Source organism: Daldinia decipiens (genome assembly GCF_022478715.1).
Source record: "Daldinia decipiens strain CBS 113046 unplaced genomic scaffold F4813scaffold_2, whole genome shotgun sequence".
NCBI classification, from domain to species: domain Eukaryota; kingdom Fungi; phylum Ascomycota; class Sordariomycetes; order Xylariales; family Hypoxylaceae; genus Daldinia; species Daldinia decipiens.
This window is the reverse complement of record NW_026054545.1, coordinates 120,046-144,210: the sequence shown is the minus strand read 5'-3', so window position 1 is coordinate 144,210 and position 24,165 is coordinate 120,046. Positions and strand designations below refer to the sequence as shown.

Sequence of the window (24,165 nt, the reverse complement as noted above, 5' to 3'; positions counted from 1 at the left end):
GTTTTATATATTAGTAACGAGAAGGGCGATTATAGACCATTCATAAAGTTGCATAAATGATTCGCCGGGTAGACCAGTTATAGGTGGCCGCAATTTCCCATGATTGATTGGACGCTGCCATGACGGAGTAGCGGATACGGGCGCGAGGGATTTTAAAGGCGGCAGGTGAAAGCACTAGGGGGAGTATGGGAGCTTCATAGCTGATATCAAGGTTGTAAAGCTACCTACCTGGTAAAGAACTCTTACCTATTACAATATAATGGTATTATATTGATTTTGTATTGTCTAAGTTGTGTACGGAATAGGGGAGGATCTAGCCTTAATATATATGTGGAGTATACACGTGATACTACCCCTTGCAACCAATGCAATCTAGCCAATTGCCGGTCTACAATTCTACCCCGGATTCTCGGATAAGCACATGTACTGCCGGTACAATGTAATAAGTAGCATAAGTAGCATAAGAGGAAGGCAGGAGGTATTTACATTATAATTATAAGGGCTAAGTGGAAGTATTACGTACTCATATCATTATTAAGGCAATATATTTTCTATATTCTCCTTTCATCTAATCTTGACCTGTCTCCGCAGATTCGAAGCCAATATTCCATCGCCCCCATATTGTTAACATCAATCTATCGAACCTCTGTACTAATCGCCGTGTTGCCTCCTTCCCGCCATGCCACTATTCGGAGGCTCATAGGGAGAAAAAAATTAGTCTGAATATCCACCGCCAGAATACTCGCCTTCACTATAATCCTCTTCCTCCTCCTCCTCGTCTTCAATCTCACCATCCTCTTCTTCCTCTTCTTCTTCTTCTTCCTCTTCCTCCTCTTCTTCCTCTTCCTCCTCTTCAATCTCACCATCCTCTTCTTTTTCGCTTTCGTTGTCTTCATAATCCGAGTTATATTCCTTCAATCCGTTTCCGTCATCATTGTCATTATAGAATGAACTGTTATTAGATGCGTCGTCGGCGTATTGGCCCAGACCATCATGATCATTGGACAACTCGCCATCTTCGGAGTCATTGCCGCCGGTGTCCGATTCCAAATCTGAACCGGAACCGTTATGGTAAGGAGCGTTACGTTCATCTTCGGAGTCGTTGTTGCTATCTTTCTTCGGATTGATGAAAGCATTCGACGCGTCGGTGTCGGTACTATTGAATGGTATCTCCTTGTTATCATTCTCGGATTCAGAGTGGTGATGATAGTCGTCGGGGTTTTCGTCAAATTCAAAGTAATATTGGTGTGGATCGTCAGCCTCATCAGCTATGTTTTCGGAAGCGATGGGGTTGTCGTGGTTGTAGGTGTAGTTGTCAGCGTCATTGTCATATACGCTGTTATCTACGGCCCCATTAGCCGTTGGTAATGCGGGATCTGGATCTCTATCGTTCCCTTCATCCAGAAGTCCGGAAGCTGTCACAAGCCCCGCGCCGACAGCTAAACCAACTGCTGCCGCAGTAGCTCCGGCGACCGGGAAGTTATTGTTAGTTGATGTAAGATGCTTGTTCGGATTAGACGAGATGATGCTGGCATTCGAGCCATGCGCAAGTGGCGTCTCTCCAGTCTTGTCAACTGATATCAGATTACGATTTGGAGTGAGTTGGGGAGCAGTTGACGCTTGGGTGGAAAGATTATCTTTGGAAGATTGAGGTGGGATGATTCCGTTCTCGAATTCCTTTGGCGAATGTCCCGGTAATTTGTCCCTTTTTTCGTCTCTGTCATGAGTACTTTCGGTCGTCGAGGCTGAGTGTCCTACCCTTTGCGAGGCTTCCAGTGCCATGTTTTCAGTGCTGGCACTGCTAGAAGGAGTATCGGGTATGGAAGTTTTGCCTGGGGATCGCAACTCATGATTCGGAGGTTGGAGCGGTGAAGGAGCTTCAGCTTCCTGTCTCCGCGTGGGCGTGGGGTCAGGGGTTCGTCCTTGGTTTCCAAAATTATCTTGATCAAAATCGGTTCCGCCATTCCCTGGCTTTTGTTCGTCCCTAGCGTGTTGTTGGTTATCCAATTGTAACCCCTTTTCATTGACGTCCGCTTCCTTAGAATCGCCCTCCTTGAGAGATTCCTTTAAAGTTTGAGAGTCTAAATTCTTGTCGTCCGAGTTTCGATCCTCTAGAGTTTGGCTGCCTAGATTCTGGCCGTGTGGATGTTGGTCATCTGGGCTTGGATTCTCTGCCTCCTGGTTGCCTGGCTTCTGGTCGTTTGGATTCTTGTCGTTCGGATTATGATCCCAGAGGGGATGGTTACCTGGGTTCATGTCGTTTGGTATATGATCCCCTGGGTTTTGAGGGTCTGGATTCTGATCCCCCGGAGTTTGGTCCCCTGGGGTTTGGTTACCTGGATTCTGCGTGTCAGAACTCTGATTGTCAGGACTCTGGATACCAGGATTTTGGCAGTCCGAGTTCTGATCCCCTGAAGTTTGGTTGCTTGGAGTTTGGTTGATTGGTTTTTGGTCAACTGAGTCCTCATCCTCCGGGGTTTGGCCATCTGGATTCTGGTTTTCTGGGGCCTGGTCGCTTTGATTCTGGTCTAGGTTTTGGCCATTTATCTCACTTGAATGGTTGTCTTCCGTAGGATTCTTCTTTTTCTTGCGGTTGTGGTTATCAAGCTTCTCTTTTATGCGGTCTTTTGCTTCTTTAGCTTCGACTTTTATGGCGGTTCCCAACAAGTCAAATGTCCCAGGCCCATCCGAATCTTCACTCTTATCTTGGTGTTCTTTCTTTTTATGGTGAGATCTTCCACGATGCTTTGGCCTTCTCTGGTTTTGAACCTTCTCACTCTTTTTCTTGGGACTCTTGGACACCTCGGGAGGGTAGGGGTCGATGGATTTGACCTTGGTGGCTACAGACTTCTCTTTTTTGAATGTGTCTTGCGTGTACTTTTCTTTGACTGACTTCGGAATCTCCCTGTCGCTATTGTGCATCTCACTTCTCTGTTGCTGATGCTGTCGCACAGTCTCCGCCGATGAGGCCTGGATGGTGGACTTAATGAACTTTGAGCTCGCTACCGGCGTTGCACCCCCCTTTTCACCGCGCAGAGCCAAGAATATCGCCGAGCCGACTGTTGTGGCAGTCGACCCTGGACCTGCTAGTGGGGTGCTGTCATCGACCTTGGTAGATTTTCCACGCATGTGTCTTAGTGGAAGATGGGCTACCGACCTTGTCTCTTCGTCGGCAGCCTCCGCTCGGCGCATGAAGTCTGATAACTTCGGTGTGGAAATAGGGCTGTCAAAAGGAATAGGACCATGCCGGCACCAATTCTTCATTGATAGCGAGTTCGGTATAGCCCGTTCGGTGTTTTTATCCATGGTCGAAAGTCCGTTCTTCTCGACTTTAGTGGTAGATTTCGAAGACTGTGACCGGACCTCATGACTTGGGAAGTCTTGATCGATTGTTCCCCTGGGTTCCAGTACATGAACCCTATTGGCGTCACTTTTCGGCTTTTTGGGACCAGCTTCTATCGCCGCATTCGCCACTAATCCCGTCGTGACATCGCCAAACGAAGCTGTGGGTACATTGATGACCTTGGTTTGGTCTGAAGTTGTCTGGGACTTCAAAAGAGATTTCGACAGAGGATTCTCTACCTTAGGAGGCTTCTTGATCAATATACTGGTGGAGGTTTCGAGAAGACTAGTATCTGGATCTGGCGCTTTCATGGGCTCTTTTCGATGCGGTGGTTTCATCGTCACTTTGCGCTTGTTGGTGGAAGCACCCCCCGTTGACTTATCGGCGGGAGGAATGCTTTCATCCGACGGATGGGACGTATCAGTGGCGGGTTTAGGGCAAGTTATATGGACGACTGGGGTATATGCGATCCCATGCTTCTGTGCAATGATGCAATCGCGCTCTGCTGCCCTTTGTGCAAGGCTGCTCCATCCTTTGGTGAGATGCAATTGATCGATATAGAATGGTTTCCGCTGGCATTGAATCCAGTCCCAAGCATCCTTGAGTCCGGGAATCTGAGGTATGGGAACTATGACAGGGGCAGTGGCCTGAAGACCTAACTTTACTGCGGCTCGAGGCACGCCGTGAAGATCGAATAGCCCCTCAGTCCCCGCTTGAAAGAATAACGGGAAGTTGTCTGAAGATGGGGAAGCGTTGAGTCGTAGTAGGGGAGAGCTGCCAAGCTGTGGTCCCGTTGGTGGGCACATACAGGTCAACCAGCAATTGTACCCGTCTGGCACAACTGAGGCCAGGCAGTTGATGCAAAGCTTTTTCGTGTCAAGGAAGCTGATTCTTATATTGCTTTCGGTGGCAGCATAGAAGAACCCAAGACGACTAGGAAAAACTAGCCCGCTCTGCTCGTTACGGATGGAATACTTCTGTAAGTGTTTGCATCCAAAGCCGAGGCCAGTCAAATGGGTCGACAACCATTCGGCTGAACCTGGAAGAGCGGCTCCTGGCGCACTGGTAGGAGTCGGTGACTCTGTCATATTGATTGGTCGCTGCTTGAGAGGTATATGAGCAAGGGAGGTTTCATGAAGTTGAAGGTTGCCTCGGTAGACATATATTTGATAAGTTGATAGATAAATGGTTTGGCCTTGGTGTTGTCATGTATAATACCAAGCTCGCCGGGACCGGGAACTACGTACTCCTACCTACCTTACATCTTAGAGGTAGATGATGCTTGGAGTATAATTCTACCGGATGACTTCGGAAAATGGTCTGCAAGCAGATAATTGTCTAAATTTAGGATTCGAACCTCCACGTCTCAGAGTATACAAGGCTGTTGTATTCTGACAGTCGTAGCCTGCAAATAGGTATGTTGTAATGACCCCCATTGACCCCCATTGACCCCCGTTCGGGGCCGAGCTAAGGTACATGACGCTCAAGTATTCAATAATGCACCTATCAATTGGTGGAATTTGCGTCATGCTGAGAGGCTTAGAAACGGACTAACTGGTATCAACTGCATACCCCGGTTAGTGCAGCCTTCTATTTCTGAACTTCCTATATGCATGCTTCTGTTCCACTGACCTCTTGACCAGGGGCAGAGCCTCGTCTCAAAATGGACAGTCTTGCTTCAGCTCGTGGTTTGCCTCCTTTTATTTTAATGTAGGGGGCCAAACCTCGGTAGGTCAGCCCTTAGATGCTGGAATGGTAGGAGAGCAAAACACCTGACCAACCTACCTAGGTTAGGTATCTAGTAATGCCTTGTCCCCTAACACCACTAAGAGGAATTTTCCCAGCATACCTGAACTTCTTGATCATTACTTGACTTTTGATGAAATCCAAGATACTTGGTGTAAAAGATCACGCAACCATGGCAACACTTTTGAGCCCCGAATTAGGGTCTGCTTGCGGCTCTCCGCCACCGAGCTCGTCGTCGACTTTGTTTTCACACTACTCAAATACCACCATGTCTACTATTTCGACCGCAGCGTCTTATTTCTCTTCAGAACCACTCGCCCGACCTAGCCAGAATACAAACGAGTTCGCGTGGGAACCTTCAGAGCAAGATTACGAGTGGGCCGATAGACTCATGCTTGAACACTGCTCTGACCCCGGTTCGGCTCGAAAATCTGGTGTTTTCGGGTATAAAGAAGCCACTGCAGCACTCTCTAGGGTTGCTGACGGAACTGTGCCGAACGCTACCCCCGGATTGGTCCAGGCGCTGCTTGACAACGATGCCAGTGTCTGCTTCGAGCGACGAAAGAGCTCAAACCTCCTCAAAAAGATGCTGGGGAGGAACCAAGAATATATCCGTAGCAATTTGCTGGAGAGGGCAACTCTGAACTGCTCCTCAGGCATTTTGCGTCCCCTCATAATGGAAGCCGATGAGCTAGCCTTAGATCGAGCATTGCCCATCGCTATGAACCAGAACGATGAGGAGAAAGTCACGATGCTTCGCATAAAGGGCGCCGACGCAGGGCCCCTGTGTGAACAATTCCTCCGCTCGGTTGACTCTGGTGTTAACGGGGTGGTAAAGCCGTTGGTTTCCGGATTCAAGGGTGCATGCCAGAAATGTCGTGATGATGGACTTGTTCGGGCTGCAAAGCTTGGTTCCGGATCTATGGTTCAGATTCTGCTGGATAATGGCGCCGACGTGAACTTCGGAAACGGGGCGGCCCTGACGGCAGCCATCGAGGATGGTTGGGAGGCCATCGCCATGATCATAATATCTCATCAAGCAAAATCGCCGCATCCCGAATTGCTCGACAAGGCCGTACTACAGTCATATAATTACGGGCGACCTAGGGTCCTTGAAGAATGTCTTAAGGCGGGTGCACAAGGACCAGGAACGGCTCTCACGCTCGTCCATACGATACGGAGGGAGCAACACGAATTGGCCGAGACTCTTGTGAGATATGGCGCCTCGGTGGAGTACAACGATGCTGAAGCTCTGAGATTTGCGCTTGGCAACGGGAAACCGGAACTGTTACGCATTCTTTTCTGCGGTAATCCTTCCCAATCGTCGATATCAACAGCATTCCACGAGGTCGGAAAAATTGGCGACATTCAAGTCGCACGCCGAACGGTTGAACCCCTGATACTAGCAGGTCTACGCGGCGACCATTTGAATGATATGCTGGTTCGGAGCCTCGATCGTGTGTCGATGGTTGGCGACGAGAAGTCTCGATATGAACTAGTCGACCTCCTTCTAACAAAAGGGGGTGCGGATGTCAACTCCTGTGACGGCCGTCCCCTCGCGCTTGCGGCGGCAGAAGGATGGGCGAGAATCCTCCAATTACTCATCTCCTATCGCCCGCATGTAAAATCGCTCAGGAGTGCTTTAGAGCCTACGATGAGAGTAGGCGATCCTGCATTGAGAATGCGAATAATCGAGTCGATACTTGCCGGCGCCAGGGAAGATACCTCGGCTATCGATGATCTGAAGGCTACAGCACTTGCATTAGCTGCGAGATTCCAACACCTTGACATTCTAGGGCTTTTAGTTCAATCGGGAGTGTCAATCCCTTCCATTAACGCCGGATTAGCTGAAGCTATCTCGGGAGGGGATCATCTCTTCAAAGCAGAGGGTCTGGAGATTGTCCAATTCTTCCTCGAACACGGGGCGTCCGGTCCATTGGTTGACGAGGCGTTCTGTCAGGCCGTGAGGCTGTTTGAGAGCGACGCTATTGAACTGTTGTCGACGTCAGTCAGTCCAGCTGCCGTTGACCAGGCTTTGAAGGGTCTAATAGAGCATTCGGATGACTGGCATGCTCCCGACGACCGCAACATCTGGCTCGTTGAGCTCCTACTAGAATGGGGTCCAAGTAGCGAGACAGTAATGCTTGCTCTTATCCGAGCGATCCAGGCTTACGTCTCAGGACGCTCTTCGGAGGTCCTCATCGACATGATACTAGGATCTGGGAAGGCCGACGTAAATTACAGCAAGGCGGAAGCACTCAAGATTGCAGCTAAAGCTGGAAACGTGAGCTTGTTGAAGAAGCTCGCTACCAGCGGTGCGACTCGAGAGACCCTAACATATGCTTTTGCTGAAGCGGTTGCGGTCGAGGTAGACGAGGATACAGTACTGAGTCTGATCAATACACTCATTCTCGGTCAGAATGCAGAATGTCGTCCCGACTTTTCTGCTGTTTTACCTGGTCGATCCCCGCCTATCATCGAATGCCTGATTGCACATCCGGAATCGGTGAAGCTCGTGAAGCATCTAGCGCAGCTAGGATGTGACCTGGAGGCTAAATGCGACACCGTCTTATTCAAGCATGCCGAACCAGTCGGCGTGCTCATGTGGTCTTTGAAAGCTGACAGTCCGGTATCATCTCTTGCCATCGAGGCACTGATTGACGCGAAAGGTGAGAACAATCCCCAGTCCCTACCCTGCGACCAAATGACTCATTTGATGATAGCAAACGTGCAAGCTGCAGCACCTCTTTCCAGGGCAACACCTTTGATCCTGGCCGCAATAAACGGCCGCCGAGATGTGGTGGAAAAGCTCATCAAAGCGGGCGCCAATACTCTTGCTCGTGACCATTGGGACAGGACAGCCTTATACTGCGCCGCCCAAGCTGGCAGTTTGGAGACCGTCAAGCCCTTGCTGAAGGCAAAATTCAGACATACTGACGGCAGTCTCCACGAAGCGGCTAGAGAGCTCCATGATGATGTTGTAGCTGCGCTCATAAAGGCAGGGTATAGTACCAACTTTCCCAGCAGCAGGCCTGAGCACGACGGTCGAACCCCGATTCAGGAGTTAGCGTACAAATGTGATGGGATGAGAAGCGCCTCCGAGATAGAACCAACACTTCTAGCGTTGAAGGCAGGAAAGCTCAACCCCTATGACAAATGGCAAGGCAAAAATCCGCTATTCCTCGCACTCGAAAATTCATACGCCGTCACCCTTGCCCTTCTTGACGTTGTCATGTGGCCTATCATTAACCACGAGGACAACGTTTTCATAGACTGGGACCAAAACGGGACGCGTCTTTTCTTCTCGCCCACCATGTACATGAAGTTTTACCAGTCACACACCAGCGGCTATCAGCAGCTAGAGGGGCTTTTGAGAACGAAACATTGCGTAGACCGGTACTATGCAGAATTAGGGGCGGAACAGCCACAAGGCGCCATTGGGCTTCCGGACGACATTGAAAAAGAGGATAGAAGGATACGGGCGGAAGCGGAGAAGAGACGAAAGCGCGAGCAGGAGCATCAGGATAAGCTACGATGGGAGAGTGAAGAGGCCGCTCTGAAACGGGACAACATCGCACTGCTGCATCGAAGGCAGGTAGATCAGCAAGCGGAGAAGAATGTCATGACCGAGCAGTCTAAAGCTCGTTCTATGTTCATCAGCCAATCCGAGCAGCAGCGCAAGCAGCAGCTAGAGCTCAGTTTCCAGCAAAAAATTGGTCGGCAGAAGCTCGAGCAGCAACGGAACCAAAACATGTTGGCCGCCGAGGCCCAAAGACAGAAAATGCTTCTCCAGCAGGCGGCTGGACGACGGTGATAAGAGTAAGCTGCTAGGCTAGGCGGGACGAGATGCAATGTGTCGCTCTGTGAAGAGCCTAATTAGGTAGTTATTCAGCAAGGAGAAGGTGATATCTGCGGGTGCCATCAACTCGCCTAGAGCATCCTTTCACCGGCATTACCGACTATTTACTATCCATAAGGCAGAATTCGGGGGGGTATAAGACAGGTAAGCAGGCGATGAAATACTGGCGACAGAAAGGGGTAGCGATCGCAAGCAAGGGTAATGCAATAGTTAATAGAGGAATGTCTAAAGGTTGCTTCCATAAAATTGCAAGAAGACATCCTCTAATCTATTTCTCTTAACGTCCCAATTTTAGGTATTTGCAGTCAGCCTATGAGTAAAGTCCCCCCTGAATATATGTGCCGTTATACTCGAATATCTACCTCAGGATCATTGGATATAATTCTCGATCTTCTTACCGTATACAGACACCCGAAGTTAATAACTTCGCCACTTGCAGCTGTCCTAAATGGCAATTCCTACCAAAAAACTCACCCACTCAACCAGCCGGGCAATTATTTTAGAGCCCGCAGTCTAAAATAACCCAACTATCTTTCTTCAACTAGAGCCGCGTTAGACTCGCAATTCGGCGTCCTTCTTTTCACTTCAAGGTTTAGCGGAGGACTTTCTTATGTAATTGGAAAATATTCCAGCGCTTGGAATCTTCTTAGTACCAATTTGGACTCTTCGTCGTGCTTTTAGTGCTGTTGTCGAGAAGTCCCTGACGTATGACGAGTCGCGAGATCACAATAGCGGAAGAATTATGCAGTCGCCAAGCATGATCCGCCTACCGCCTAGGCAAAGCTTGTAGTCAAGACTCGAGAGTAACTCTTTCTAGTAGAGCGGTGCTAGAGAAATTTCGATCATGTGTAGATGCATAGTTGGGTGATATTGTTCTGGCCGTAGGGCTAAATTGCTACATAGTAAAAAGGCCCTGAGGCTGGCCCGGTACGGCTGGCCGTAATATTCCGTAACCGGCATCATTTTGCTTCATGCAATGTTGTCCATCCCTACGCAAACGGCTTCGGCGGGTATCGCAACTAGGTGTTTGGGATGTGAGACACAGCAGCCTATTTCAGCTATGAGAGACGGGTAGGGAAGGATGCTTCTGAAGGGAAGAGCCGACGAAGGATTCAAGCTTCACGCGTGAGTAAGTAAATCTTCATGTAGCGTTTAGTATGAGAAATCGATATAGTACACGCGGCTATCCCTGTATGTCGTTCGTCATTGAATGTTGTTTCTCCTAACACCAACAATCCCTCCATGCCGTAAAAAACAGCCCACAAAGGGATGGCCAAACAGGGACATCCTGAGATAATAAGAGACCGAACCTCCTACCTCGCAGATGTGAAGAATCTAAAATCGCCGCTACGGCTGTTTTATGAGCTATCCCTAGCGCGCCGGTATTAGCCATGATATTCTTGCCCGGTGGCCATAACGACTGACTCGCATCGCCAATCGCCGCACGAAAAGCGCATATATCATAAACTAGGGCCAGAAGAAGGCTCTATAGTCGTAGAATGTAGCTTCTAGTATCGTAGTTAGGTAGGTCAGATCGCCCTAGAATATCGCCCGCTTCGAAATGTCTCGATCTAGTTCTCAGGGCGGTGTCATAGGTCGAATAGACGTCACTAATATGGCCAACCTACTACAACGGGATGGCCGTCGTAGACTAGGGAGCAAGTTAAGGTATATATATAAGAGTCTCAAAATGGTTGCTCTGAGTATATATCGATAATTTCGAACATTCCTCTCAACAACCCTAGGTTAGGCATTCTGTTGCCCCTTAATTAGTAATTCCATACATATTTCTCCTCGAGGCAGCACGCAAGATCCCAAACAACCATGATTGCCTCTCAGACTTCCCTCTGGGCAGCCGTCCTAACGATATTATCGTCCCTAACCCCTCAAGCAGCAGCCGCCGCCGCCGCAGCCCCCAACTGCCACTGCTACCTCACCAACGGCTCGTCCCCCAAGTACTTCGCCAACCAAAAGTTCTTCGACTTCCGCAACATAGCGAACCCGCGAGTCCCGCCGCCCATCAACAACCGGGACGGCTCTACCAACGCCCCGGTCACCAACGCCTACTTCAACAGCACCAACTTCACCAACACGTGGTCGATACAGAACTGGATCGACTCGGGCACCATCTATAACACCTACTCCAAGAACGACGTCTACATCGAGAGCAACACAGACGCCAACCCAGCCTCCCGCACCTACCTCACCCTGCGCACGTACCGCCACCCGGCCGGCAACTTCCAGTCCTCGGCCGAGATCCAGTCCATCTCGCCCAACTACAAGTACCTGTCGATGCGCATGTACTCGCGGACGCGCGGCGCCGCCGGCGGCGTCACAGCCATGTTCACGTACCGGGACTCGGCCAACGAGGCCAACGTGCAGGAAGCCGACATCGAGATGCTGACCTCGGACGCGACCAACCAGGTGCACTACACGAACCAGCCGTCCACGGTCGACGGCGTCATGCGGCCCAACGCCACGCACCAGGTCACGATCCCCGGCGCGTGGACCTCGTGGCGCACGCACCGCTACGACTGGACCCCCGGCACCAGCACCTGGTACGTCGACGGCAAGCTCGTCAACACCAACCAGTTCCAAGCGCCCGTCGACCCCGCCACCATCCTCTTCAACGCCTGGTCTGACGGCAGCGGCTGGAGCGGCTCCATGGCTTCTGGGCAGAGCGCTCAGTTGCAAATCCAGTGGATCGAAATCATATATAATAATACTGCCGAGCCCTCGCGGTACTCCCATTGCGCCAACGTGTGCAGCTTCGATCGCGGCACGCTGCCGGGTGTGCCGTTGGTCATCAGCTCTGGTCCGTAGAGCCGCCTGATTGAAATCCATCACCTTCTCCTTCCTCTTCTCCTTGTTTTCTTCAGTTCGAACCTAGAGGCGCATATCAGCGATTTATATTAGATCATGTAAGACAATAACCGGGAATTCGGATAGTGTAATTGTTAGAACCCAACCCCTTCTTGTATATAGTTTAGCAGCAGATGTTTTTGATTAAAACTGCGCCAAGTACATATTTCGATGTTAAAAACACATTTACAATAAGCTTGATATATACTGTTTGCGACTTAAATAAACTATAATGTCAGCATATAAAAATCCTCGAAAGGGGCTGTAGTGGTGAGAGGTTAACCTAGAAAACTTCGAATAACATTTTAATAATGCAACACTTGTCTGTCACTAGGAGATATATGCCGCACGATCACATCTTTACCAAAAGATCTCTCTATGTGACCGAAAATGCATATATCTAATCTGTCGTCAGCAAATCTCAAGAAAAGCGAAAGTCGAGTAAGCTTACCACAGGGATCACACAGTATCTCGGCCAGTACGGATATGAAGTCAACAAGTCCAATTGATTGCTCACTGCTACATAACAGTCTTCCCAAAACCATCCGTCCGTGATCCATTCATTCATTCATTCATTCATCCATCCATCCATCCAACCTCGCAAATGCATTTTGCTTTTCCGTCGAGGACAGCACCCCGACCCAGCCGGCGAACCCGATTCGCGATGCAGGGTATCCAGTAACGACAATATCGAACGGCCCCTAACAAATGCAAAGCAGATGATCTCTAGATAGGGTATCAGAGACGACAAGATATGAAACAGGATCAAATGAAATAAGGAAATAGTATGATAAAAACCCCTCTCCAAGATATTGTCCGTACCCAAGGGATATATAATGGAGTATCCACGAACCCGGTTAGTCGTCAGATTTCGTGCCTATGGCGTGACCTTGCCTCATCCCAGTCCTTTCTATCCATACTTCATTCGCAGACCCCCGTTCTACCATGATATTTAAAAAGCTAGAAAATAGAAAAAGAGGATAATAAATGATTGCGTGGCTTCCTCAGTCACCCATACCTGCCAGCCCAGCCATTGGGGCAAACGTATCATAATCCTCGTCGCTACTATCCATTTGACTTTCGGGACTCTGGATGCTGCTGATGTCGGCGCCGGCCATGCTGCTATAGTGCTCTCCCAGAGTGATGCCCATACCCATGGAGAATATGCTCTGACGCCTGCCAGCTTCGAATTCGATAGCGCTTCCGCTACGGCTCAGTTCCGGCTTCTCGGGGAGTTGTTTCAACAGTCCGGTCGATATATCAAGCATGCCCATCGCAAATTCAGTGAGACCCTTTGATTCGCCGGGCTTACTACTAACGCTCAGCGTCCAGCGATACTCTCCAAGTCTGCGTCGGTACCAGTCTGCCTCTTCGCGTCCTGGAGAGGTAGCCCAGAGAAGTGACCCAAAGGTGCCAATTAAAGCAAAATTGGTCTTTGAGGCGAAGTACCAGAAGGATCTGAGATGTTGAGGCGTCAGCCGATTAACAAAGTCCATGGCGGATATCAGACGGGCTTTCGCAGCGCTACGGCAAATGTGCTGGACGTAAGGGTCAACCGCCCGCGAATCTGTCTCTAAAGACCGGATAATCCGGCGATGGAGGGTGATTTCCGTTGCGAAGTAAGCCAGGTGCAGATATCCGATGCTCGACAGTCGCGTGGATGCAACGGCGGGGGCAACGGTACCAGACTGGAAAGAAGAATCCATACGGATCACACCTGGGAGCGCAGCATACCACTCTTTGAGCTTAAGCTGTATGGGTTTCGCCAGGCCCAGAACAAGGTGAGTACCTTGCGGTCCCGCATCCGTAACGTTCTGCATAGCCTCGAGCGTGTAGAACGTCTCGAGGATCTCGGCTAGCACCTGTGTAAGATAGATCATTTGAACAAACAACGTTCGACCTCGTTCTATATCCATCTTTTCCTCTTGATTCTGTTCGTCTAATTCTGTCTCTGAGAAATCATTTGATGCTAGAGGCTGCACAACCCAGTTAGAACTGAAGATATGTGACGGCCGTCCATGAACAAGAGCTCCCCATTTATCTTGCATATACAAAGCCCAAGCAAGTCTTTTCCTAAGTCCCTTCTCCCAAGGCGGTATCTTCCAGTGCGTACAATCTAGGTGGAGGCCGAGTTCTTGAGCAATCGCCACGATCTGAGCGGTCGGGGCCCACTGGTCACCCTCGGGTCGTTGCGAGAGTAATAGTCCGGCTTGCACGGTAGAGAGCTTCGGGCGCCACATAGCATCAGCCAGAGAAGATCGTATCACCCTCTCAATTCCTCGCACGTTTGGTCTCTGGGATTTGGATAGCTCCTCCGAGTAATCCCACCAATTAATAGCGAGGATGTAAACAGCAGCGAGCAGCGGCGGCGAGAAATCCCGGTAGTTTCGATCGTATTTCTCGTAGAAGACGTTCTTCTGGATGATCGGAAATGCGGGATGTACAACTTCGAAATAAAGATCAATCAACTTGCGGCCGTGGGGAGTCACAAGTCGCTCGAGTTCGTCGATATCGTCGTATTGACGCTCGTGACCAGGGGTCGCAGTATCAGGCAACATCAAAAAGATGTCATTGTCGCTAACTTTCCTAAGAGTCCCCCGAGCGAGAAGGCTCTCATCTTGAGGGTCGAATGGGGAGAGGTTGATCAAGGACGGCTCAAAGTCAGTGGTCGGACCAATGTACTGGCTATACCGGTCTTCCTGGAGACCAAGCGTGCGCTTAAGTAAAGTTGAAGCGCCAAAATTAGCCATCTCTTCGATTAAAGAAGTGCTTGCAGTTGTACTTGACAGGCTAGCTTGACGTTGCCGCAGTCTTCTGTTATCAGACCTGCCAGGTGAGCTACATTAACCAATAGTATGTCAGCGATTTTCTCTCTCTCTCCTTTGCGTCGGTTGACCACGCTGCAAGGTAATAACGTAAGGTTGGGGGTTCAACTAATGAAAATATCGGTGAGTACTCACCCTCTCTTCCCGTTTCTCTCTTCGGTCGAGTCACGCGCTAGCTTTCTTTTACGAGGCTGAGGGCTGTGATTTAAAGAGCATGGGATCCCACGGGCTTGGCAAGATACGCAGCTGTCGTCGTCATCTCCAACAACGCACTTGAGTCGCCTTCTTAGACAATATTCACAAGGCGTTGAGTTTGCACTTACAGCTGAATCTGAATCGGTTGAATCATTACTGTTCATGCTATTCAGAGATGCGTCGTTGATAGGATGGCGACTAGAAAAGAGCTGAGAGGGTTTAGGCGCGATGGCAATGGGAGCCGTCCTAGGAACAGTGCCAGGGTTGGACATGACTGAAAATATTGGGCGGGCTGGCGGGTTACACACAACGCCGCTATCTGCTCCTTTGAGGTCGGCCTCGCTGTATCACTATCGGGGCCCGCCTAGATGCCCAATGACGGTGAGTGAGCGAGGGGAAGGGGATGCTAGGGTAGCCGAGTACCTAGGCAGTCCGTGGTAGCTTCTAAAAGAGACAGGGTCTTCTGCCACAGTACGACCTCTAATCGTAGCAAGTAACGCTGATCTCTGCAGACAGCTCTCCACTGCCTCCAGGAAAGCCTCTTAAGGTATGTGTGATAAGGGATAAGGGAGGGTGTTGGGGAGATAAGGTTGTTGTTAGTGGCACGGGAGGCGTCAAGGCGTCAAGGCGTCAAGGCGTCAAGGCGTCAAGGCGTCAAGGCGTCAAGGCGATGCAGATTAAGCAAGCCCACGCGAGTTCCCGCGTGCTTCAGCAGTCAGCAGTCAGCAGTCCGGTCCGGTCTGGTGGGATCTGATTTATCGAAATGAAAGACCGGGGAAATCAGAGATACCTTAAGGCTGGGACCTATCGGTTTCTAGTAAATAACCGCTAGATACAGGTCGCATGCAGACCCAAATGGCGCATGCAATTCGTGATTCTTCCGATTAAGGGTTAAGGGATAGGGGCCTAGAATCTGGGAAGGCCGCCGCGCGATAGGCCAGATTAACGATATGACGATACAATTGCTCCGGGTTGCCGACGCTGTGTGATACTAGGTGATGATGGACGCAAGTATCAAATAAGCTTGGCCTACTTTCGTCATTGAAGAGCCCTTTAAGGTGCCTTTAAGGTGAGGGAGTTGATATTGAGGAGGAAGGTTATCTACAAGAGGTCGTATGAAGTAATAAGAGACAGACACCATGGACTATGGGCTATGGGCCATGGGCCGTAGACCGTGGACCATGTAAATGCCGGCCGGGTAAGATGCAGCGAAGTTCAGACTAGGTAGGTGGACTTTGAAGGCGGGTCAGACAACGTTAGTTAAAGCAGAAGGCCTTGCAAGTTGCAACTAGCCTTGTCATTGGGAACTGGATATTTCTTCTTTCTTGATCTTAATCCACATTCCGAAGAACAACAGAAGACCGATCGATCAAAGTCGCGTGCCTTTTTTGACGCTTACCGCCCAACTTGGTACGCCCAATCGTACATAAATGGTACACAAATGGTACACTCGGTGGATGTTGTACAGGATTATCCGTAGTCCGCAGTGATGCTATTCCATTTATTAGACTTGTGGACTTGTGGGCTTATGGACTTATGGTTTGGATTATGGTTCAGGAAAAGCAAATGACTTGTCATTAAGCTTGAGAACAAAAACAAACGGGCGAATTATGATGGAGTAATTGATAACCTAGAGATAATCTTATCTTTGATCGAATGACAGAAAATAAATTGTAATGATGAGAGTTTTAGGAAAAGCTTCTATGATGTTAGATCAGAGCCATGCAGAGCCATGCACCCTACCCGTGCTAGCTTGTGCAAGGTAAACGGTACTTGGAAGGCACTTGGATGCAGGAGGGACAGCCTCAACTGAGCAGCTGTAGCAATGTAGGTAGGTACTAAGCAAGCTGGCAAGTAAGAAGCTGCGATTGACATGGGACACATGGGATCGGAGCCCAGCGTACCTTCTCTGTATAGGATACCTAGGTACTTATGCACACTGATCTAATCTACCTACCTAAGGTAGGTATGCTTTAGGGTTTAAAAAAGAAAGGTAAATTAGAAATTAGGGGAAGCTCAGAGACAGGCCAAAGCCTGCTCGGGTTCACTACCATTACCAAATAGAAAAGATGTCTTTGGTGGAATACGAGCTAGCTGCCCGAATATATGTAACGTAATCGTTCGACTGAACCCAAGTCGTTGCAGGGTTCCTTGGGTGAGAAGAACAACAGACAAGTGGGACAATATGGGAATATGGGAATTGTCAATTGTTAAAGGATAACGTTTTACGGATTAGAGTGCCATGTATATAATGTATATAAGGTACCTAGGTACCTACGCAATCTACATGCCACAGCTCAAAGCTCGGACCCGGTCGGAGACTGCATCCGCGTATTTATCTTTTATTACAAATTGTCGCCGACATTATAGAGTTATAAGATATTAAGAAATAAAAAGTATATCGCTTATCTCTTACGCTTATATTAAGTGGTTCTATGTATAAGAGATCTGATGGCGGGGTAAAAGCCTGTTATTGAATAATAAAAATTATCACAGAGAAACAAATAGCAAATAGTTACATGGTTTTCTACAAACAATGCAGGCAAATAACCTCAACATTTCCATTTCTCCTGACTTTATAAATTTAGTAAATTACCTAATATACTATAGAAGCGGCATCGAGTAAAAAGAAATATCTTAACACCTATACGCAGCCAAGACTTACATGCGTATCTTGTCTCCTTCTTATTTTTCTCACTCATCACGAGCTTCCATCGGCTGCAAGTCAGCAAGCATTGGCTTCCGGAGGATTCGGTTGCATTGTCGGAAGAGCCAATGAACCTAATGCTAGCGTCTTACAGGCATGAATAAATTATGTCACCGTCTCGGGCCTAATAAGGCATGGCGTTTTCTTGGGACATCACCGCATCGTCGGTAAAAGAGTAAAAGCGAGGGAGAATAAGTAGGTACCTAACATCCCTAGCATCCTTTAAACAAACTGATCTACCTTCACAGCCCTGGACTTATCCCCCACGATCCACTATCAACCACCATCTTTATTTATCTCCGGCCTATGATCTTTCTCCCCGCGTGTCAACCTAGTTCTAACCCTGTTCCAACCCGGTCTGACCAGCATGCGATCCCGCTTGTGGCTTGCGAAGGCCGGCGCAGATTTGTTTTAACCTATCCTCTGCCGCGGGGCTCATAACCTAGGTAGGTACCTACCTACATATCTGATTAATGAACAATGAGCAGTGGCCATATACAAATACATATACTAGTAGCATACCTATCATACATATAACAAAAAGGGCGAGACAAGGTTGACTCCACATGTAACGTTAATACCTAAAAGAGTCGTTTACTCCATAGGCCTTGCATCGCCGCCGAGGTACCGGACGGCTCTGTGCTGTCTCGTGATGCGCTGTTACTACATACCTATGTACGACGTACGTCGTGGTGAATACCTACCTAGGTACCTAAGGTATGTATGTAAAGAGATTTTATCCTCGACCCATGCCCGCAGAGCCTCTTGGCACTCAGGTACTGACGCCGGTGGGGAATCCGAAACGCCTCGAGCCTGATTATTTTTTTTGGCATGCTGATATGATGGCATGATGGCACGTCGATTTAAGACGAATTAATAAAGAGGCTCACATGTGCAATAATGTCATAACTACTGCAACTACTACTACTACTACGAGTCATAACCCAATGCTAGTCAAATGCTTCCAATAACAGCAATCCATGGGAACATCTGCCGGTCCGTCATTTCCGCATTGGCAACAGCGACCTTCTGGATCGGTAAAGTCCCTAGAATGACTGATCATCTTAGGGGTATGTTCGTGGGGTGCATATTAACGTTGGCAACGTTGGTTACCGTCAGCCTATAAGGATCTACTAAGCCCCCGTCTCCAAATCATCAGACGCGATCACTTTACCACGCGCGCCACCGCTGCCGAAATCTATACTCAGAGACGGTCGAGCCATCTCTTGGGTTTCTTGGCCTCCTCAGCAACCAGATACTGATATGAGATGTCGACTTCTAGCCCCATGCGCGCTTGTGGAAATCAAACGAGAGACGAACCACACGGAATCTTTTCCAGCCAGTTAAAGAAGCGAAAATTATTCAATGAACGATGGAATGACCTAATGGCTTGTCTCAATTGTCGTCATTGGTTGTGATCTTTACCAGGTTTCGTATCAACTACCTACTCAACGACTATGTATATTGGTATGTATCGGTCTCAAGGCATACCATTATCTCATGTTATTATATATCTCATGTTATTATATAATAGATGCCATTAGCAGAGATGAAATAAGCGAGTGGTAGTGAAGGGGATAGCCCTGCTTGAGAGAAATATTCCCATTATCCTATCTCTCTGTTTATTCCCGACCTCTCCCTTAGAGCGTAGAAAGTTGCAACATGAGAACTTGCGAGTCTGATTAACTGAAGTCGCTTACGATAAGTCTTTGATCGGTCAAGCAAGCCGGATACTTTACAGAAACTCTCTCTCAACACATTGTCTATCCTCCGCGAATTTCATACGCCCGGAAGGTGAATAGTCCTAGTCAATATATGTATAAATGCTAGGTCTTCAGGAAAATAGTGTCTTAAGTACCTAAATCATGATATATTGCCTTTCATAGCTGAGTCCAATTTCATCTAGAACCATTTCTAAGATACCGGTTGATAATGGAAATTTATCATCCTACACCATGTGAAAAGGGGTTAAAGTTAACATAGCCAAAGTAAAGTATATTTACAAGAAAGAAGAATCAATACTAACAGCACCGTATGATGCCGCTTAAGAGGAAGTTTAAGTGTTACTAAATACTTACTGACTACAACCCTTTCTCTACAACTATATCATTACAATAATAGTTAGTTAATAGAGTCATATTAAACCCAGCCGCTTAACATAACCAGCTCATCTCTCCGAAACGAGCATATAGTCAAATTAACAGCCCTTCAAACTTACTTGAGAGGACCGCTTATTATGATAGTGTAATTTGAGAGTACGTCAACGTCCTCCCATCCAGAAAGATATCAAGTAGTTGTATTTTCCATTCGTATGAAAACCCCTATAAATATCAAGTAACTATGTAAAGTTTCAAACGAAAGCTTCAACCCCTATATCTGCATCAAATCATACTATAAACAAAATTATATACAACTACCTCATATTAAATCTGTTCATCTTTAGGATAATATCTTCAAGGTAGCCATACTGAGCGTTACCGCCAGGTGCTTAGAGACCATTGGGATATTTTGGATAGAAAACTCCTAACAATATCATTAGTTTAGTTAGTCTTAGCTAAATTCATAGTTCCTTGTACTTTAAGAAAATTTTTAATATTTTATTCGCATCCTTGCATATTCCTCTAATCACCAGTGCCACCACTCCTAACAGCCCATTCAGTGTTAATAGTCTAACGAGTTTGAACTAACAATCTTGACGGTACTAAAAGACTCAAGCCAAGTACAAACATTATAAACCTGAAGTATACCTACGTATCCAGCCTTGAGGTTTCCTCCCATAGACATAATTACCTAAAATACCAACAGTTCGTCGAAACTTTACGAGGGAACACCTCCTATATCCGAGAATAGGTCACCGCTCTCGAAACCCGTCCTTGTCCAAGCAACTGCCACGGCAAGTATACAGATCTTATCTCCAACCCCTATCAGCCAAAGTTCTTCCTGCTATACAACAATAGTACATACTATCAAAACAACTCCTACTCCCACTCGATCAATATATCTCTCAAGTACGGCATAACGGAACCACCAGAATCTTCACGAAGAACTCGTGGAAAAAAAAAACATAATCACCCCGGTACCAGTCTATCCACTCACACCCGCACCTCTAACGTATAGACACCAAAATGACAGCCCACCACCCCCTATCCAGCAACGACTTCCGCAAAGCCGCCAGAATCCCTTCCCTCATCATCGTGCACATATTCCCAGGTAGTCAGCACTTTATTCCTCGCCGCGCCATACGCTTCGGACTTGGGAGGCGGTGATATCATCGCAATATTTTCGTCCTTATTTCTACTACTAATCACAGGGATCCTCAGCTACTGTTCGCCATGTGGGTAGGCTCCCTAGCTGCGACCTCGTTATGTATATACGCGCTTGCAACCGCCTACTGGCTCGATACCGCTCCAGGAATGAGTGCGAGAAAATTCGTGAGGACGGTTGCATGGACATTCGTGTGGTACTGAGCTGATTATGTGTTTGAGTGCAGGCTTGCCTTAGGTACGGTTATCATTTTGCGGAATTTGCAGCCCCTTATCTCGATATCTCGGCTCTAGATGGAGACAGACGACCAAAGTCATACTGGGGCTATCCTGTTTATTGATGATATTGAATAGCGGATATCTACCTCCTATAAAAGAGATATATCCCAATTCGTAGCTAGTCTCTTTCTTAAGAGCGATCAGTATAAATTGCCCCTAGTTAGTCGAACCGCAATGCGTATTTAGTATTTTTAATACAGCTAAGCTTGGAATAATTCATAGATAAGTCGCAATGTAGAATGTCCATATTCAATGATCGACGGGTAAACCGAACAATAAGCCTTGAGCCGAACCCGTTTTGAACTATGCCTCAGATGTAGAAGCCTACACTACACGCCTTGTGCATGACATGAAAAGTGAGCGGCTCAAAATGGTCAATGAAGAACATAATGACCCATCCCATGTAATGCGGGCAACAGACATTGGGAAAAATAGCATTACCAATTATAATCCACTTTTGATGAATCGTCTCGTAATTTAAGGTAAATAGTCTCATCGCGTTCCCAGCCGGCTCGAGGTTATACCCGGAATCAAGCGCCTCCCCAATAAACCCAAATCAGTCCTGACTCGCGCTGAGATCCATGCTCTTGTCCCAGAGATTTCGCAAGATGCCTGCGACGCCGTCGTCTTCTCCATCCGCGTAACTAGACCCGCTTATCCGCTCGTGGAGTCTTTCCTCATCACCCTCAAAACCAGAACTCACCCCGTTCACTCGTATCGATGTCCCTTGTGACGGCGTGGTAGGTCTCGATTTCACACGATCCGTAAGGCTCTGACTTAATCCAAGACGGCTTGCACCACCTAGGCCTGATGCTCTTTTCCCGTTTGCTGTTCCGTTGCTTCCGTTCTGATCAGGTATATGCTGATTCTTTTTTGCGCTGGGTAGATGCGATAACCTCGCTAGTGAACGCGCGATCGGATTCTGATACCGCCTGACCACAAGGTATTCCATACCCGTACGCTCAAGTAGCTTGCCCATGCGCGGGTCCCGGTTGTCGTAGCTATAGCCGCTAGCTAAGGGGCCTACGCCCACGCCCACAACCCCAACGCCGCCGACTGGTTGCGGTGGTTCGATAGACGAGCTCGCTCGTTGGAGGTTCAGTTTTTGCTGCGTCCGCGATTTTTCTGCCGGCGCGGGTTTGTACATCGTCTTTCTTGTCCGAGGAGCTAAAGCACTGTCTGTCTCATCGTCGCTTATCGAGATTCGATAGTTTTGGTTTAGGTTACCGAGTGACTGAGGTCGCCGTACACCCTCAGGACGGTGGCTCGGATTTCGCGTTGGCGGATAGAAACCCCCATTCTCGACATTTGGACCAGAGCCGGGACCAGAGCCGGGACCAGAGCCGGGACCGGAACCGTTAACAAAGCGAGAAATTAGCTCTTCCTGCCCACTACCTACCACAGCGGTATTCTTAGGTGTCCCGTACAGACTTGTTTGGCCGCGGCTGAGTTGGGACTCGGGCGAGCCTGATTGATGACGCACGGATACGGTCTCAGTGGACATTTGGGGCGGAGCACCTGAAGAAGGCGTACGTTGTAATAGTCGCGAAGTCAAATATTGGCTGTGCTGGGCAGTTTCGCGACGCGGCGAAGATTCCTTTTTGTGAATTGATATATCTTCGTGAGGAGTTTGAGGTCGTGAATTATCGCTGCTTTGCGGCGCTTTTCCGTCGCTACTAACAGCTGAGCCGCGTCTTGACAAATATGGCGATGCGGATGTGCTCGCATCAACCCACTCGTCTTCTTGTTCGCTACCGAGATCGAAATGGACCTGGTTCTTTGCGCCTTTTAACTTATCAACGTCCTTGTGGGACGAAGATCGCTTGATGCTTGTTGTGGATTTGGGTCGCTTTCCTATTTCGACGTGCGAACGGTTGCGCTTCAAACTCGACTGCGAGGGATTCTTGCTGATATTGGAGGATGACGGGTCTTGCTGCAGTTTAACATCTGAATTGGAGTTACGGTGTGATTGGGCGGCTACAGGCGCGCGCTCGGGAGAAGGAGAAGGGGGCCGTCGTGTCAGTTTAGATGTGGATTTGTGTAAAGTTTTAGACGAGGGTACGCGAGGATGAAAGCGTCCAGTGGCTCCTACAACGTGTTTTGGGGGTTTGGATCGGTGTTGTTGGTGGGATGCATGATCGCTGACTTGAGAATCGCTGTCATGACGGTTGACTGGCGGCCTTTTTGATTGGGGGGGATTTGCGGCGGAATTGTCATTATCCTTAGCCATAGTACATGCAATTTGCTAAGTCGCGCCTATGACAAGATTCCGTCTGTCAGCCAGAACTGTTCAGCTGCCCAAGTGGGCGTGGGTGTGTTCGTCGGTGTACAGCCAGACGGCCGGGGGAGGGGGTGTCCGGGGATAAGGTCTCGGAGGTCTGAGATTTTTGGAGAAAAGATGGGTAAGAGTAGTAGAAGGACTGGCTATTATGGCTTGGGGGGGTATTGTCGTACACAGGTAGAATACAACGCAAGATGCGCAGGTTGTATGATGTACTGAAGTACCGTCGTTTGGTACCGGTCCTTACGTCCTTATGTAGGTCCTTACGTGATGTCGTTATATCGTTATATCGTTATGTACAGTCGTATTGATTGTACTGCAAACCTGGCTCGAACCTGGTTTGACAAGAGATGTGTCGGCGGGGGAATGAACGATGTGGCTTAACAGACAAGTCTTAGGTTAGATGCTTCTTTTGTCTGGGCTGTTCGATAATCCCAAGTCGGCTGGATAACTGGATGAGAATAGCTATTACGAAATGATGGTATTAATATGCGGGATGGAAGATCAAGTAACGTGCAGTGTATGCAATGCAATGTATTAAGATGGCAAGCTATGACCGCTACCACGGTAGCTGCCAAACAATTACTGCGCAGAAGGGAAAGGTGAAGACGAATATTAAGGGTATGGGTATACGCAGGATGTTGCGAAGTAATGGATTTGGCGATTTGACAGTTTGACAATTTGACGATCGAGAAAAAGAAAAGTGAATTATCTAAGATTGATGTCTACCCAGAAATAATTACGACGCACTGTTCACATCAATGACTTTAAGTTAGATTAGAAGTTAGACCCAGTTAAGGTTCGA

The 24,165-nt window shown here is 48.3% G+C and overlaps 5 protein-coding genes across 5 annotated transcripts; 2 read left to right on the top strand and 3 right to left on the bottom strand.

Moving 5' to 3' along the window:
* Window positions 1-467: 467 nt before the first annotated feature.
* Window positions 468-2,201, bottom strand: F4813DRAFT_343145 (uncharacterized protein). The gene has a single exon (XM_049241500.1). It carries the CDS (start codon window positions 1,780-1,782, stop codon window positions 715-717), a length of 1,068 nt encoding a protein of 355 aa, XP_049103966.1. The 5' UTR covers window positions 1,783-2,201; the 3' UTR covers window positions 468-714.
* A 3,279-nt stretch (window positions 2,202-5,480) lies between these two features.
* Window positions 5,481-8,903, top strand: F4813DRAFT_378424 (uncharacterized protein; the record flags this gene model as incomplete). The annotated part of the gene is made up of 7 exons (XM_049245333.1): window positions 5,481-6,090; window positions 6,130-6,396; window positions 6,427-6,530; window positions 6,573-6,749; window positions 6,786-7,226; window positions 7,257-7,758; window positions 7,813-8,903. 7 exons carry the CDS (start codon window positions 5,481-5,483, stop codon window positions 8,901-8,903), a joined length of 3,192 nt encoding a protein of 1,063 aa, XP_049103965.1.
* Window positions 8,904-10,632: 1,729 nt separating this feature from the next.
* F4813DRAFT_343128 (glycoside hydrolase family 16 protein) lies at window positions 10,633-12,391 on the top strand. Its single transcript, XM_049241499.1, has 2 exons — window positions 10,633-12,210; window positions 12,262-12,391. The coding sequence occupies exon 1, from the start codon at window positions 10,773-10,775 to the stop codon at window positions 11,769-11,771; it is 999 nt and encodes a 332-aa protein (XP_049103964.1). The 5' UTR covers window positions 10,633-10,772; the 3' UTR covers window positions 11,772-12,210; window positions 12,262-12,391.
* Window positions 12,305-15,463, bottom strand: F4813DRAFT_343126 (fungal-specific transcription factor domain-containing protein). Its single transcript, XM_049241498.1, has 2 exons — window positions 14,771-15,463; window positions 12,305-14,648 (listed from the first exon to the last, which is right to left on the bottom strand). Exons 1-2 carry the CDS (start codon window positions 15,100-15,102, stop codon window positions 12,815-12,817), a joined length of 2,166 nt encoding a protein of 721 aa, XP_049103963.1. The 5' UTR covers window positions 15,103-15,463; the 3' UTR covers window positions 12,305-12,814.
* Window positions 15,464-21,635: 6,172 nt separating this feature from the next.
* On the bottom strand, window positions 21,636-23,309 carry F4813DRAFT_384713 (uncharacterized protein; the record flags this gene model as incomplete). The annotated part of the gene is made up of 1 exon (XM_049246135.1): window positions 21,636-23,309. One exon carries the CDS (start codon window positions 23,307-23,309, stop codon window positions 21,636-21,638), a length of 1,674 nt encoding a protein of 557 aa, XP_049103962.1.
* Between the last annotated feature and the right edge of the window lie 856 nt (window positions 23,310-24,165).

Coding starts and splice junctions, on each gene's coding strand:
- F4813DRAFT_343145 (XM_049241500.1), bottom strand. CDS start 1,782: ATGGCACTGGAAGCCTCGCAAAGGGTAGGACACTCAGCCTCGACGACC.
- F4813DRAFT_343128 (XM_049241499.1), top strand. CDS start 10,773: ATGATTGCCTCTCAGACTTCCCTCTGGGCAGCCGTCCTAACGATATTA.
- F4813DRAFT_343126 (XM_049241498.1), bottom strand. CDS start 15,102: ATGTCCAACCCTGGCACTGTTCCTAGGACGGCTCCCATTGCCATCGCG. Junction 14,649..14,770: donor GAGAGAAACGGGAAGAGAGG/GTGAGTACTCAC, acceptor TGGTTAATGTAG/CTCACCTGGCAGGTCTGATA.